This window comes from Bos indicus, chromosome 25, assembly GCF_029378745.1.
Source record: "Bos indicus isolate NIAB-ARS_2022 breed Sahiwal x Tharparkar chromosome 25, NIAB-ARS_B.indTharparkar_mat_pri_1.0, whole genome shotgun sequence".
Classification (NCBI taxonomy): domain Eukaryota; kingdom Metazoa; phylum Chordata; class Mammalia; order Artiodactyla; family Bovidae; genus Bos; species Bos indicus.
Window position 1 is genome coordinate 22380658 of NC_091784.1, and position 14707 is coordinate 22395364.

The 14707-nt window shown below is 44.6% G+C and overlaps 1 protein-coding gene across 1 annotated transcript in view; it reads left to right on the top strand.

The window, feature by feature from the left end:
• Positions 1-3273, top strand: part of DCTN5 (dynactin subunit 5) — a 28953-nt gene extending 25680 nt beyond the window's left edge. Inside the window, exon 6 of the mRNA XM_070779813.1 lies at positions 1931-3273. Within this exon, the coding sequence (XP_070635914.1) occupies positions 1931-2028 (98 nt within the window). The 3' untranslated portion in view covers positions 2029-3273. The remainder of the gene's footprint in view (positions 1-1930) is intronic.
• The last annotated feature ends 11434 nt before the right edge of the window (positions 3274-14707 follow it).

Genomic DNA, 14707 nt, shown 5'->3' on the forward strand with positions numbered 1-14707 from the left:
ACAAACATCTGATCTGAGGTGAGAAGTATGTTGTTGGAAAAATAGTTTAATCTCCTCTAACTTATTCAAGGCCCTTAGAACCAACTTATGATCTTTGAACACTGATAGCAGATTGCAGGGAAGCACTTCTAGGTATTTGAAATCCCAGTAAATTCTGTGTGTGGAGGTTCTGCCTGGGATCTTAGAGATCATTGTGTAGGTGAGGAAACTGAGGCCTGGAGAGGTTGAATTGTCCAGGGTGTCAGTGCTGGTTAGCGGGGAGGCTTTGACAAGCACTTAAGACTCCTTGTTTATTTATTTATTTATTTTTATTTGACTACTCAGCTTATGCAATCTCAGTTCCCCAACCAGGCACTGAACCTGGGCTAGGGCAGTGAAAGCAGCAAGTCCCCTAGACCACCACGGAGCTCCCAAGACTCTTTGTTTAGAGTCTAGTACTTTGCACTAGCAGGGTACTTCTCATGTTTATTTGTGTAGTTTCACAAACAAATGCTAACCATCTAGATACTACTGTTGACAACCTCCCTCTTTAATCAAGAGGCGTGGGGTGGCAGGAAAACTAGCATATTTTTGGAAGGCTCCCCAGAATGAAAGGCGAGGCATCCAGAAAGAGTAAGTTAGGAACCAAAAACTCAGATGCCCACAGGAGCCAGACAAAATATGTAAATAGTTGAAGAAATTGCCTATCATAGCTGTTTAAGCATACAGGCATGATATTATGTGAACTTCTGGTGTTTCATGAGGAGCTAAAAATCTGGATTTTTATGTGTTGAGTACCAGTTTTTTTTAGAAGATTAAATACTGTACAGATTCAATATATATTTGGAAATCTTAATGCGCTGCTAATTTGTAAAAGGTGCCTGCAAGAGTTGTGTATTTTTTTAAGACCATTTTTTCATTCCTGTTTTCTCTGTATGTATACAAGAGTATATGTGTGTGTTTTTGTATGTTTATGAGTGTATGCATATGTGTGTTTATGTATGTATATGTATTTATATATATAATATGAAACTTGTTATATAAATAGACTCACACTCTCTATTCTGTTAGGAAACTTGCTTCCTTAGTATATCTTGGGCATCTTTTCTTGTCAGTATGGAGCAATTTACTTCATTCCTTTTAATGGCTATAGGGTTTGCATTGCATAATTATCCCATGATATAACCAATCATCCTCTGGTTTAATGGATCAAAAAATGTTATACTTGGTTTTTTATAATTAGAGACTTCGCTGCATTAATGCTTTTGTATCTATATTGTGCAATTGGGCAAGATTATCTGTGGAATAAATTCTTAAAAGTTGGATTATCAGATCACAGGGTATGAACTTTTAAGTTATGCTAGTTATTCCTACATTGCTCTTCAAACTTATCTGTGTAAGTTTATACTAATACCATACTGTGTGAGTGCCTCTTTCCTGGAAATTCTTCATTAAGTTTCCCCCATCTTTTGTCTATTTGGGCATTTCTGTTCTACTCCCATCTATGATTCGAATATAACTGCTCAGGCCTTGGATTCAGTTTCATTGTATGAATAGCAGGGCAGTTTCTCCCCTGAAGAGCACTCACCTTGGCTTGCCCCACAGGCATCACCCCAGAATCCAGGGAATAGATGAATCCTTGCCTGGAACAGCCTCTGATGTAGTCAGATTTCCTTAACTCTTCAGTAATGTACTAACTTCTTTTACTTGGAATATATTTCTGCATTTTGAGAACAGTATTATTCCCCACCCCACCCCCAACTCCCTCCACACACAGATTCATATTATCTTGAATATATGGTCAGGAAATATTCTGTTAGCACCAAAGATGGAAAACCTAGTATTTAGACATTTGCAGCTAAAGAAGGCTTCTAGAGGTTTCAGCAGAAGTCAGAGCTGCATGTGGGCCTCCTCTGGCTCCTTGTGGTTGACCAGGTCTTTCTTTCCCCAGGACTCTTCTCAGGGGAGCTCCCAGAATGTACCCAGGAGCTGATGATTGACGTCACCAAGAGCTACTACCAGAAGTTTTTGCCCTTGACACAGGTCTAATGTCTCTGCCTTGTGTCTCGAATTTGCTTGAGCTCTGAGATGAACTTGGGGACAAAGTGAGCCAGACAGCATCTACAAAGAGCTCTTGTGTCTTTGACACCTCCCACCCTCTTTATTTTTTATTTTGGTTTCATTCTTTAGAATTTCTCAGTCCTCCCAGGCTCTAAGTTCTTAAGACTTTACTAACAGAATGACTGGAGGGTTGTCTCCAAATGCTGTGCTTAAACTGTATCTATTCACTGTCACTCTGTACCATGATGTGGGGAGCACAGACTCATCTGTTCCCAGCACTCCCACCCCTTGGCCCTGCGGACAGCCGGATGGAGCAGGGCATCTGTCCCAGCGGGGAGGTTGTGTGTGGCCCGTGGCCATGAGCTGCCACAGTGAGCATCACTGTTGGCGTCCCTGCTGCTCATGCAGTTGGCCAGTTGCCACAGCTGCTTGTCATCTGCAAAAACACTGTTTGCCACTTTTCAGAGCCCAGATTCCTCTTGGCTACTAAAACTTGAAGGGAGGGTGGTTAGTATTTCTCTTCTTTCCAAAATAACCTGATCATCTTAATTCGGGGTGAATAATTAAAGACTTTCTAGCCTTCTATTCTAGGGCCTTGGCTTTCACTAAAAGCTTAGTGAAAGCATCCAGAAAGCATCCCTTAGCATCCAGATTTTATTTTTGCAAAGTCCCAGGTTTAAGTCTCCCATGTGGATGGACTAGACTGGCAGCCACTCCTTGTCTCATGGTATTTAGAGGAAGCAGTGTATGCCTTATTTCACTGGAGATGTAGCATTTTTGACACTTGCTCCTTGGCCTGGAACCATTCAAACCACACTACATTTGCCATAAACCTCACAGTTCAGACCAAAATATCTATACTTGGGCCCAATCTCATATGTACATGGGGGCCTCTTAAAATCATTCTGGGGGCATGGAACCCCAAGGAGTAGACAGAGTTGCCAGTGCTATCCATATCTAATATCTCAGCCCTTCCCATTCTGCTCTAGTAGGAAGACTTAGAAGTGAAGGCCTGAAAAGGTTGGCCTTGCTTGATGCTCTAGTGCTGCTGTGAATGGGGTAGGACAGTTCAGCCTCAAAGGTTAGAATCTAGCAGCAGCTGTCTTGACTTAACATCGGTCTGGGGTTTGCAAAAAGAACTGTATGTAGTCATCTTTGCTAGTTGAATGTAAGACTGCTTTCTGGTTTCTTATTTTTTATGTTTGTACATTAAAGGCGTGGCACATGAAACAAGTCATTTGAAGATGATCACTGTTCACCTCCAGCAATGGCGACCTGTCTTCCTTGGGCACCTCACTGTGTTCCCGGTGTCCTCCTACAGACTTTGTAGTCACTTGCCTACTTAGAGCTTATAAGCTGGATGTTATCGCCACTTCACTGGTGAGGATAAAAACTCAAAAATGTTAGATAACTTGGTCTACTTGGCATGGTGAAGGAGTCACACTCATGTGTTTGGCTCCACAGCCCACGTTCTTAAGCTCTGCCCCAGTGAAATGGGACAGTCCACTGCATCCTGTGTCATGCCAGCAGTCTGTGATGGTTGCAGCTTTTTGGGGAGCCATATACCCTAGCTCCTTTCTCTTTTTGGACCACCAAAAAGGAGGATCTTGGAGTTGGCAGAGCTTAGATGTGCCCTTGGCTAACCTCTTGCTCCCTAGAGAAATTTTCCAGGGCGTGTCTGATAGATTCCCTTCCAGTGCATGTTTGAATACCTCCAAAAGGAAGCTTGCCACTTGACATGACTAACTGTCCGTTTTCTTCTTTTATTTACTTACTTTATAACTGACATGATTTTTTGACTATCCATTTTGTTGATGAACAACCAAAATTAACAGAAAGTGGGGTGTTTCTTTTCCTGAGCCTTCTAAAAATCTTTAGGTAATTTGAGCTGTTGTTGCTAAGTCGCTAAGTCATGTCCAACTCTTTCGCAGCCCCGTGGACTGTAGCCCGCCAGGCTTCTCTTGTCCATGGGATTTCCCAGGCAAAAATACTGGAGGGGATTACCATTTCCTTCTCCAAAGGACCTTCTTTCTCTTCCTGACCCAGGGATTGAACCCGCATCTCCTGCATTGCAGGTGGATTCCTTACTGCTGAGCCCCTAGGGTAGCCCAAGTAATTTGAGTACACAATTCCAAAAATCCTATCCAGTTACTAAAGAAAGGACATACAATGTAATAGATTTTGCCAATCCAGAATCCAGTCCTATGCTCTACTTCCCACAGGCAACCACTCAGAATAATTTTCAGACTGTTGTACCATTAGTCTGTTCTTGACATGAACAGATACACACGTCCACACCAGCCTCTGTACTCATACGGATGCACTATCCCACATCTTTCTCCTTTTACTTAACAATATATCTTAGAGGTTGTTCCATTTTGGCACATACAAGTGATAAAAATGGCAATTGTTAACATATATGTTGTTTACCATATACCAAGTACTCTTCTGAGTTCTTTTTTTGGCTCTGCCGGGTCTCAATTGCAGCACGCATGTGGGATCCTCGGTCTTCGTTGCAGCACGTGTGGTTTTTAGTTGCAGCATGTGAACTCTCAGTTGTGGCATGTGGGATCTAGTAGTTCCTGACCGGGAATTGAACTGAGGCACTGTGCATTGGAAGCTTGGAGTCTTAGTCACTGGACCACCCAGGAAATATCCCTCTTTTGAGTTCTTTACCTTTATTGACGCCTTTAATCCTCACAGTATCTATGAGATAGGTCCAGTTTTTCTCCCTAAGGAGCAGAGATAAATTGTCCAAATTTCTACATCTACAATGGTGAATTTAGGCATTCTGGCCCTAGAGCTCATACTTTAAATCATTATGCAGAATCCTTCCATGTTCTAATAACTTTTGCAAGTGCAAGTGAAAATCACTCAGTCGTGTCCAACTCTTTGCGACCCCCTGGACTATACAGTCCATGGAATTCTCCGGGCCAGAATACTGCAGTAGGTAGCCTATCCCTTCTCCAGTGGATCTTCCCATACCAGGAATTGAACTGGGGTCTCCTACATTGCAGGCAGATTCTTTACCAATTGAGCTATCAGGAAGCACAGTACCTTTCATTGCCCCAAATGGAATCATTTGGCGAGCCTTTGCTGCACAGAAAGCATTTCAGGCAGGCAAGGAAAAGAGGGTTGGGACTGGGTATTGTTGGCCCATCTGCAAATATCTGCCATAGGCAGGAAGCCTAGTGTCCCCTCTGAGAAGATGGTCTCCTGGCCCTGGGCCCTGTTGTAGCTACAACTGTGTTCTGACTAGTTAAGTGGGAGCTGGTTTCTTGAAAGAATTGTCCTGCTTGTGGCCATTAAATGGTGTCTTACAGTTCCGTAGCACAAGTTAGCAAGCTATAAAAGAATATACAAACTAGATTAGATAAAAATCGAATTTCAACGCTTTGTTGCAAGTGGCAGAAATCCAGCTTGAATCAATTTAACCAAAAAAGGGGTTTTATTGACTTACATAACAATCACAGAAAGGACCAGCTTGAGAAGCAATGTAGTGTGAACCCTGGGCGAGTTACTTAATCTCTCTGTGCTTTCGCATCATAGGCTATACAATGGGGATCATAGGCTGTAACAGTGGGGATCCACAGAGTTGGAATGGATTAATGGAGGTTTTTACTACCTCAGTTAATGGATTAACTGTAGTATTTACTACGTGTAAACAGTAAGGGCAATTCCTGGTGCTTAGAAGCACTCTGTAAGTGATCAGCTATCATTGTAGGGACAACCCTATCCAGAGATACAGGGCTCTTTCCTTTTATATGTTTTTCATCTTTACTTTAGTGGAGGTATAGACTGCGCTGTGGTGACAAAGAAACCATCAAAATACAGAAGACTATTTGAATATAAGAAAGAAGGTAATTTCGCTGACCTCACAGTGCAGGGATAGGCAAGTGGTGCAGCAGAGGTAGGTGGCTGGGCTCCACAATGTCATCAGGTACCCAGGCTCCTACTTTCTTGTCACATGACCACATGTAACTGCACAGGAGGCTGTAAATTTAGTGTCTAGCTGGGCAGCCAAAACTCGGAGGAAAAAGGTTCTGGTAGTAGAAGAGGGAGAGAGTGGACCTTGAGAGTCAGCAGGCAGACTCTCTAGGCCTGTGTGTTGGTTCCTTTTCTCCTGCTGCACATGGTCTTGCTCCACACATTAGGGCACATGGCAGCTGACAGACCCAGCCTTGCATCCTCCCAGCTTGGTGGCCCTGAAAGTTTTCTTTCCTCGAGTTCTAATTTGGACGTGAGTCTGAGTGAACTCTGGGAGTTGGTGATGGACAGGGAGGCCTGGCTTGCTGCGATTCATGGGGTCGCAAAGAGTTGGACACGACTGAGCAACTGAACTGAACTGAAAGAAACTTTCTCATCGGGCTGTCATGAGCCCCCTGTGACCAAGAGTGTATGGCACTATAATTAACCTGATCTGGGTCATGACCTTTCCTCCCCTCCCATCCTCAGCATTACAGAGAAACAGCAAAGCGTATTTCCAAAACAAGGTGCTGGCAAGACAAAACACTAGCTACTATAATTAGTAAGTGAGTGTTTAATTACGGACTGATACTGCTTTAAAGGTGTTGACAATCGTGTGTATCCTAGGAAAAGCCAGCTGGACTCTGTCTCCATGGTGGCTCTCACCCCAGGGGCAATCTGTCACCAGACAATTACTTTTTTAACCCCAGAGAAAAAGTCTCTTTGTCCTAAGAATACTCCCAGAAGAGCGAGCAGGTGGAAGAGACATGGGTTGAGACGCTTTCCATTTGACTTAGGGCAGAGAGGGGATTATCGGCTCATGTAGCTGATGAGGCCAAGTCTAGAGCTGCCATCGAGCTGGATCCCAGGACTCAGAACTCACAGGGTCACCAGGGACCTGACTCTCTTCAGCTCTTGACTCTGCTTTCCTTTGAGTTGGCTTCATTCTCCAGGCTTCACAATGTGACCCTGCAGCTCCAGTTATTGGTAGAAAGAGCTCTCCTTCTCCAATAAGACCGTGGACCTGACTATCACTAGCCCAGGATGGAAGTGTCCAGCCTCAAGTAACCACTGTGGCCAGAAAGGTGGAATTCACTGATTGGACGGGCCCCGGGGCACGTACCCATATGGATTGGGAGCTGGTGCCTGGTGGCTGTATTTTACCAGAACAGGAGATAAATGGGTGCTGGGCCGGAAAGATTCTGAGGTGTCTAGTTCAGACCTTTTCCCCTTCTCCAGATTTCTTTCTTGCCCAGCCTTACCTCCTGTCCAATCTCTCATTACTCTTGGTCTTGGGAAATACCTCCTGAGGGGTATCTTGGCCTGAACTGGGGGCACTGTTGCTGAGCCAAAGTGGAGTGTTCAAGAAAGAGCCATTTGGAGGATGCTCCTCAGCCTGGATGGGCTTCCTAGGTGGCTCAGTGGTAAAGAATCCTCCTGCCAATGCAGGAGATATGGGTTTGATCTCTGGGTCAGGAAGATCCCCTAGAGGAGGAAATGACAACCCACTCCAGTATTCTTGCCTGGAAAATCCTACGGACAGAGGAGCCTGGCAGTCTACAGTCCATGGGGTTACAAGAATCGGACATGACTTAGCGACTGAGCGCATATGCACTTCTGCCAGAAACTGCTTCCCCGTGAACCTCACGAAGGGGCCTTTTTCCGAGTCTAGGTAGAATTTTAATTACATGCCTGTGCTCTTGTCTGAACCCACACTAGCTGTGAACTCCTGAGGAGTCAGACGTGAGCCTGTGGTTTTCCAGCACATGGGGTGATTACCTGGATTTGAGTCCCCCTACCTCTGGTCCCCACCCCACCCCAGATAAGTCTCATGTTGCAGGATCCTGGGTGCAGGGAACAAGGTTGACTGATTGACTTATGAGCCTTCTGTTGGCCAGTTCTGTCTCACATGGCTGCACAAGGCCCTTGTGGTTTGTTGGGGTCTGTGGTGGGTTCTGAGTTAGTTACTTCTGCATGAGCCAGTTCACTCAGAGCTGATACCACAGTTACTTTCTTAGTCACTTGGGCCCATCTGGGTGATAACAGACTTGGAAATGAATCAGACAAACATTGCTGCCTTTTCCACATCCTTGGAAATTTCTCAGCTATAAAGCAGGGATCTTGGTGGCTCGGGAAGCTTTCCTTGGTGTCTGGATCTGGCTGGTGAGCCCACAGGGTGTCCAGAACATGGAGCTCCAGTCCCATTCTGACTCGCTCTCAGCCATTACGGACAGATTGCATCTATCAAAGCTGAGTGGTTCTGGGTGGTCACATCAAGCTGGCTGGTCTCCTAGTGGTAGCTGCTATAGGGCTGTAAGGCCCCTGTAATGGCAACGACAATGTTAGAACAGTGTGTTCAGAGGCGTGGTTATTTCAAAACAGGTGTCGGCAAAATGTCCTGCCAACTTGGACCAGTTCCCATAAGTCCGTGATCACTGAAACGCTTCTAGAGCCCCAGTGATGGGCTGTGCTTTCGTGCTTTTGCTGCCCTTTAGGGCTGGGGCGGGGCCGGGGGGGAGGGGGGCCTGACCACATGCTGCAACACTTATTTATTCATTTAACAAATACTCACTGAGCCACGACTGAGTGCCGGGTGCTGGCCTAGTGAAGGATAAGACAGAACCAGTCCCTGCCTGTAGGGATCTGACGGCTTAGCCTGGTAAACAGAACAGTTCTCCAGTGGAGGCATGAGGGGCTCTTCTTGAGGGTCACCGTAGTGGTGAAGTGTGGGTGTTGGGGGCAGCAGATTGAATCCCAGCCCTGCTGTTCTCTAGCCATGTGAATTTGGGCTAGTTATCTCACCTTGTGGAAACTCACATTTCTCATCCTTAAAATGGGGAAGATTCATAGGGGTTATTATAAGTAAATGCATTCATACATGTAATGCATGTGTAGGGACTCAGGGTGAGCACTCAGTAAAAGGTAGTTATAACTAGTATTATTAGAAATGATACATCTTACAGTATATGGGTGTGCCATACTATTATGTACGCCTGTGAGCATGCTGGTCACTTTAGTTGTGTCCAACTCTTTGTGATTCCATGGACTGTAACCTGCCAGGTTCCTCTGTCCGTGGATTCTCCAGGCAAGAATACTGGAATGGGTTGCCATCCCCCGCTCTGGGGGATCTTCCTGACCCGGTGATCTTGTGTCCCAGCCTCTTATGTATGTCTTACACTGTTGTTAGGAAGTGAACCCTTTATAGTGTAAGGTGCAGCATTCCTATATATTTTTAAAAATTTAAAGTGAAATTAAGACCATCTTTCCCTATCATCTTTCCCTTCATCACAAAGAAAAGGCGGGGCAAAGAAATCACCCTTCCTTGCTTTGTATCTGTAGGGTGGCAGACGCTTATTAGAAAACCTTTACTCCTCCCAACTGTCAAAAAAAAGTAGGGATTTTTACAACCCATCATACAGTGTCAAGGAGGCCAATCTTAAGAGAGGTTAGGTAAATTTGCCCAATATCACATAGCTAATAAATGGCTGAGCTGGAATCAAAGCCAAGTCTTATCTGGCTGCAAAGTCCATGTTTTATGCAGCAAAGCCCTTACCCTGAGGACTGCACTTGGTGCTCTGTTGGTTATCCCTTGCTTTCTTGAAGTTTCTGCTGCATGTTGGCCACACCTATTCTTGTTATGCACTCTGACCTGGATCCTAAAGTGAGAAGAGGCGGCCCAGGACATCCTGCTTCCCCAAGGAGACTGAACAGCTTGTTCTGTACCTCCAAGGCCATTGGATACCAGGCAGATGGTTGTGCGTACGAAAATCATTCAAGAAAGAGACACAGGAATGGCGTTCACTCCTCTCTGACTTTGATCCTAAGTCTGAAGCCTGTGTGGGTTTTCTTGGCCCTGCCAACTTTTCTTTAGCTACATTCATCTCAGCCTTTCATATCTGCTGGTTGGACTTTCTGGTTTTTGATGAAAGTAGCAAGAGGCTGAGGAAACAGTATGACCAGAGGAGAGGGGAGAAGTATGGAAATTCGAGAGGCCCAGGAACTGGAAAGTCCTGTTGAAGACTCCGAGCTCCCTGGGATTAGGTACAGGTTCTTTTTATTTCAGTAATAATAACAACATTATTCTAAGAGATTCCTCTTAGAATTTCTCCACGAAAACCTTAGGAGATAGGCATGTCTTCTCCTAGATAGAATCCTGGGAGAAAGGCACCGTAACCATCCCTGTTTTATAGACCTGGAAATTGAGGCAGAGAGAGGTTCAGTCACTTGCTGAAATCACATGGTGTTTGAACCCGGGGTTTCTTCAGACCATGAGTTTAAGCATGTCATATTGCTTTTTGGTAGGAGTGAATGAGTGAGTGAGTGAGCTAGTGAACCAAAGGAGTCTGGGATTTGGTTCTTTTTAAAAATAATGTTATTTATTTATTTTTGAACTGTGCTATATCTTTGTTACTGTGCACGGGCTTTTCTCTAGTTGCGAAGAGCAGGGCATCTACTCTTTGTTGCAGTGCTCAGGCTTCTCATTTCAGTGGCTTCTCTTGTTGCAGAGCATGGTCTCTAGGGCACACGTGCTCAAGTAGTTCCAGTTCCTGGGCTTTAGAGCACAGGCTCAGTAGCTACAGTACATGAGCTTAGTTGCTCCGAGGCATGTGGGATCTTCCTGGACCGGGGATTGTCTCAGTGCCAGTGTCTCATGCATTGACAGGCAGATTCTTTACCGCTGAGCCACCAGGGAAGCCCTGGGATTTGGTTCTTGCCAGAACAACAAGGCCCTGAGAGGCAATGTGCCAACAGGTATGCTTTGGAGTCAGCAGAATTGAGTTGGAATTCAAGCTTGCTACCTCCTGCCTGCATGACCTTAGGCAAGTAACCTGATGTAGAAGTGCTCATTTCCTTATCTTTAAGTGGGAAAAGTAATCCTTTTCTCCTAGGGTCTTTGTGTGGATTAAATGAAATCATCTCTATAAAGCTCTTAGCCCCATACCTGGAATATAGTAAGTTCATAAAGGCTCACTATTAGTATTACTATTACTGATACCATGCAGATAGATTGTATTAACGTGAAACAGTTGCAGCTATATAAATTTGAAACTCCCTGTTGATAAGGACTAGAAGGGAATATGAAAACAGTTGTTAAAGGATGGCTGAAAGGGAATTAAAAGTTTCTTTAATGCTTCATAAATTTTTTAGTTAAGTGTTCCTGAATGAAATAAATAAAACATACATGCAGTGGGTGCTCAACAGGCCTTTGCATGTATGAATGAAAAACAGTCTTAACTTTTTAAATTAAAAAAAAAATTTTTTTTGACCATGCACTGAGGCTTGTGGGATCCTAGTTCCCGGACCAGGGATTGAACCTGTGCCCTTGGCAGTGAAAGCTGGGAGACCCAGTCATTGGACCACCAGGGAATTCCCTAATTTTTTTTTAATTGGTTGAATTGTTGCTTAAAAATGTATGATAGTGGATATCCTTGGTGGGGGGGTATTACTGAAAGGGGGCCTGTGCAAGAAAGAGTGAACACTGCTGGCCTGAGATGATAACCCTGTACCTTGCTGAATTTACTACTAGGGGTTTGAGTACATTTGCAATGAGAAAAAAAGGGAAGTTTTTAAAAAATGGCTTTGTATTTTGTGGCCGTTTTATCTGGAGATACGATAAAACTGACTTATAATGTTACATGCTTGTAATTCCATAAGTGCTAGTGGAGCCATCTCAAACATACAAAATTTAAATTAAGAAGGTATTGGTGGGGTATAGCTTCCTTGCTTTTCCTCTCCATAGGTAGGTTGGAATTTAAATTCTTTGGATTTTAGAACCAGAACAAGTCTCCATACCTGATGATTTTTGCTATGATTTGTGTCTGTTGAAACCTCTGCAAAGAGGGTGACAACATAAGAAGAGAGGCACTCTCTGAATAGAAACACACATTTGGATTTTGAAAAAGCAGTTAGTTAAGTTTCTCATTGGCCCTTGTTGAAATCAGATGTCTGACCCTTAGAGGCTGATGATTGTTCAGTCTGATATGCATGTTTTTGAGTGGGTCAGTTTGGACTCTGAGACTGACAAAAGGGGTACCATGCATCTGGCACTGCAGCACGCCTTTGCTGAAGAAAAGTACCCACCTTGATTGGAATCCCCAGTTCACTGACCCTCGTTGCCTGGACCTCACTCTAAGCTGAAACCTGATGCTGGCTGTCAGTACACTCTCTCAGCTTCCCAAGGAGCAGTGCTGAACTGAAAGCAGACCCAGGCTCCCTGCGCAGAACTCAGGCGGACGCTGGGACCACTGGAGATTTAGGGCCCCTCTCTGGAGCTCTGAATGATGACAGCGTACATTGTGGATGCTGGCTGTACCAACCGTGTCACATACTAATGCCCACAGGAAGGAGCCATTCTTTGATGGGACCGTCTAAAATCAAGCTGCTGATCAGCTCTTTTATGTCTAATGCAGAGGCTGATTGCATCCTGACTTGTGATCTCTGCCAAAACCTGCAAGTTGGAGGAGGGCACATCACAGGGACTCTGACCGCCGGCCGCCTCCTGCTTTTGACATATCAGATCTGGGCCTTCCCTGGGGGTGGCTCGATGCTTTTGATTTCTGTGCTCAGCCTCCTGGGTGAGCTGCAACTTTACTACTACGGGTTGATAGGCTTACTCCGCCTCCTCACTTTCCCCTCTGTACACACACCTTGTAAGGTAGAGTGACTACTCTGGTGTAGCTGTCTCTGGAAAAGGACTGATCTTTTGTAGGCTGTCTCTGGGGAAAAGGGGTGGAAGGTTATATAAACCCACTATGAAAATTTTTACATTGAGGACTTCATCCTCTATTAGTGTGCTAGGGCTGCAATAACAAAATAGCACAGACTGGATGGCTTAAAAAATCGAAATGTATTTTCTCACAGTCCTAGAGGCTAGAAGTCCCAGAGCAAGCAGTTGGCACGTTTCTCCTAAGGCCTGTCTCCTAGGCCTGCAGCTGGCAGCCTTCTCACTGTATCTTCACACGGTTGCCCCTCTGTCTGTCTGTGTCTTAATCTCTTCTTATAAGAACACCAGTCATATTAGATAGGGCCCACCCATTTTACTTTAATCACCTCTTTGAAGGCCATATCTCCAAATACAGTCACATTCAGTACTGGAGGTTAGGACTTCAGCATATAATTTGGGGAAAACACAGTTCAGCCCATAGCATATCCTGATCAATTCCTGAATATTTTTCTGGTTAAATTATATTAAAATATTTATCTTCAAAATTATTCCCACGTCTCTTGCACACAGCCCTTCTGGATGAAAGGCCTGGATGAGAATAAAAGATTATTGAAAAAATGTCAGGTTAGTACTGCTGATCAAAAGCCTGGCACCCAGGGAGCTTTGGGGGGCGGGGAGAGCATTTATGATCTTCATTTCTCAGGAATATTCTGGAAACTTTCCCCTTTTCCTGAAGGAAAGCTCCCAGTGCCATCAGCTGGAAGATTGGCCCTCAGCTGGCATCTGGGTTCTTGAATTTCAGGAGAGTTCTCACCATTCCCTAAATGATAGGAGTTGCTTACTGAACTTAAACTGTGTAAACAGTGTGGTTTATCCTGCATGCCTGCTTTCCTTCCAGGAATGTAGAATTTTGGTGTGTTACAGGCAGAGGGTGCCTGTATGACCAAGCCCCAGAAAAGCCCCGGGCTGGAGTCTCTAATGAGCTTCTCTGGTAAATAACATTTCATACATGATGTCACACTCATTGCTGGAGGAATTAAGTGTGTCCTGTGTGACTGACTCCACTGGGAGAAGACTTTGGGAAGCTTGTGCCTGGTTTCCTCTGGATTTTGCTCTGTGCACCTTTCCCTTGGCTGATTTTGCTTCATAACCTTTCACTGTAATAAATCCTAGCCATCTATGAATAGGACTATATGCTGAGTCCTGTAGGGGGATGGTCTTGGGGCCCCCAACACAGGGCACAGAGGGGACTATGGGGTTGTTGGTCCTGTACTCTTTCTCAGTCTGGGTGCTGCTTACATGAGGTGTACCCATTTTGTGAAAATTCACTGAGCTGTCCAATTAACAGATATATACTTTTTTGGTACATAGATTCAACTTTATAAAAAGATAAAACAATATTACACACCACAGGGATTAAAAAATAATAATTAAAAAAAACTTCCTTTTTTTTATAAAGCATTTTAGTCACTCCTTTTTGCCAGGCATTGTGCTGAGAGCTTGGGACATGGGGTAGGAAAGATGTCTTCATTGCCTCTGAGTTTATTGGGAGTTATGTAAGAGATAACTGCGATATGACTGACTTTTGCTGACTCCTTGCATTGGAGAAGGAAATGGCAACCCACTCCAGTGTTCTTGCCTTGAGAATCCCAGGGATGGGGGAGCCTGGTGGGCTGCCGTCTATGGGGTCGCACAGAGTCGGACACGACTGAAGCGACTTAGCAGCAGCAAAGACATCATAGGATGCTGGGCTTATAACTTGAGTGATTCTCAGGGTTGCCACTTAAGTATCTGTGGAAGCCAGACAGGCAAAGGGGCAAAGGAGGGTTAGCAGGGAACTCTGACAAACTGGGAAGGTATGTTAAGCATAGAGTTGCAACAGCTAATAGTTTTTTCTTAAGGAAAAGCCACAAAGCTTAATTTTTATGTGAGCTCTCTTGATTTTTTCAGTCCTGTCTATGAATCCAAATTTTAAAAAGTGAAAGACCAAACAAAACACCTCTGCAGCCAAATTTGACCTTGGCTTACCAGTTTGCC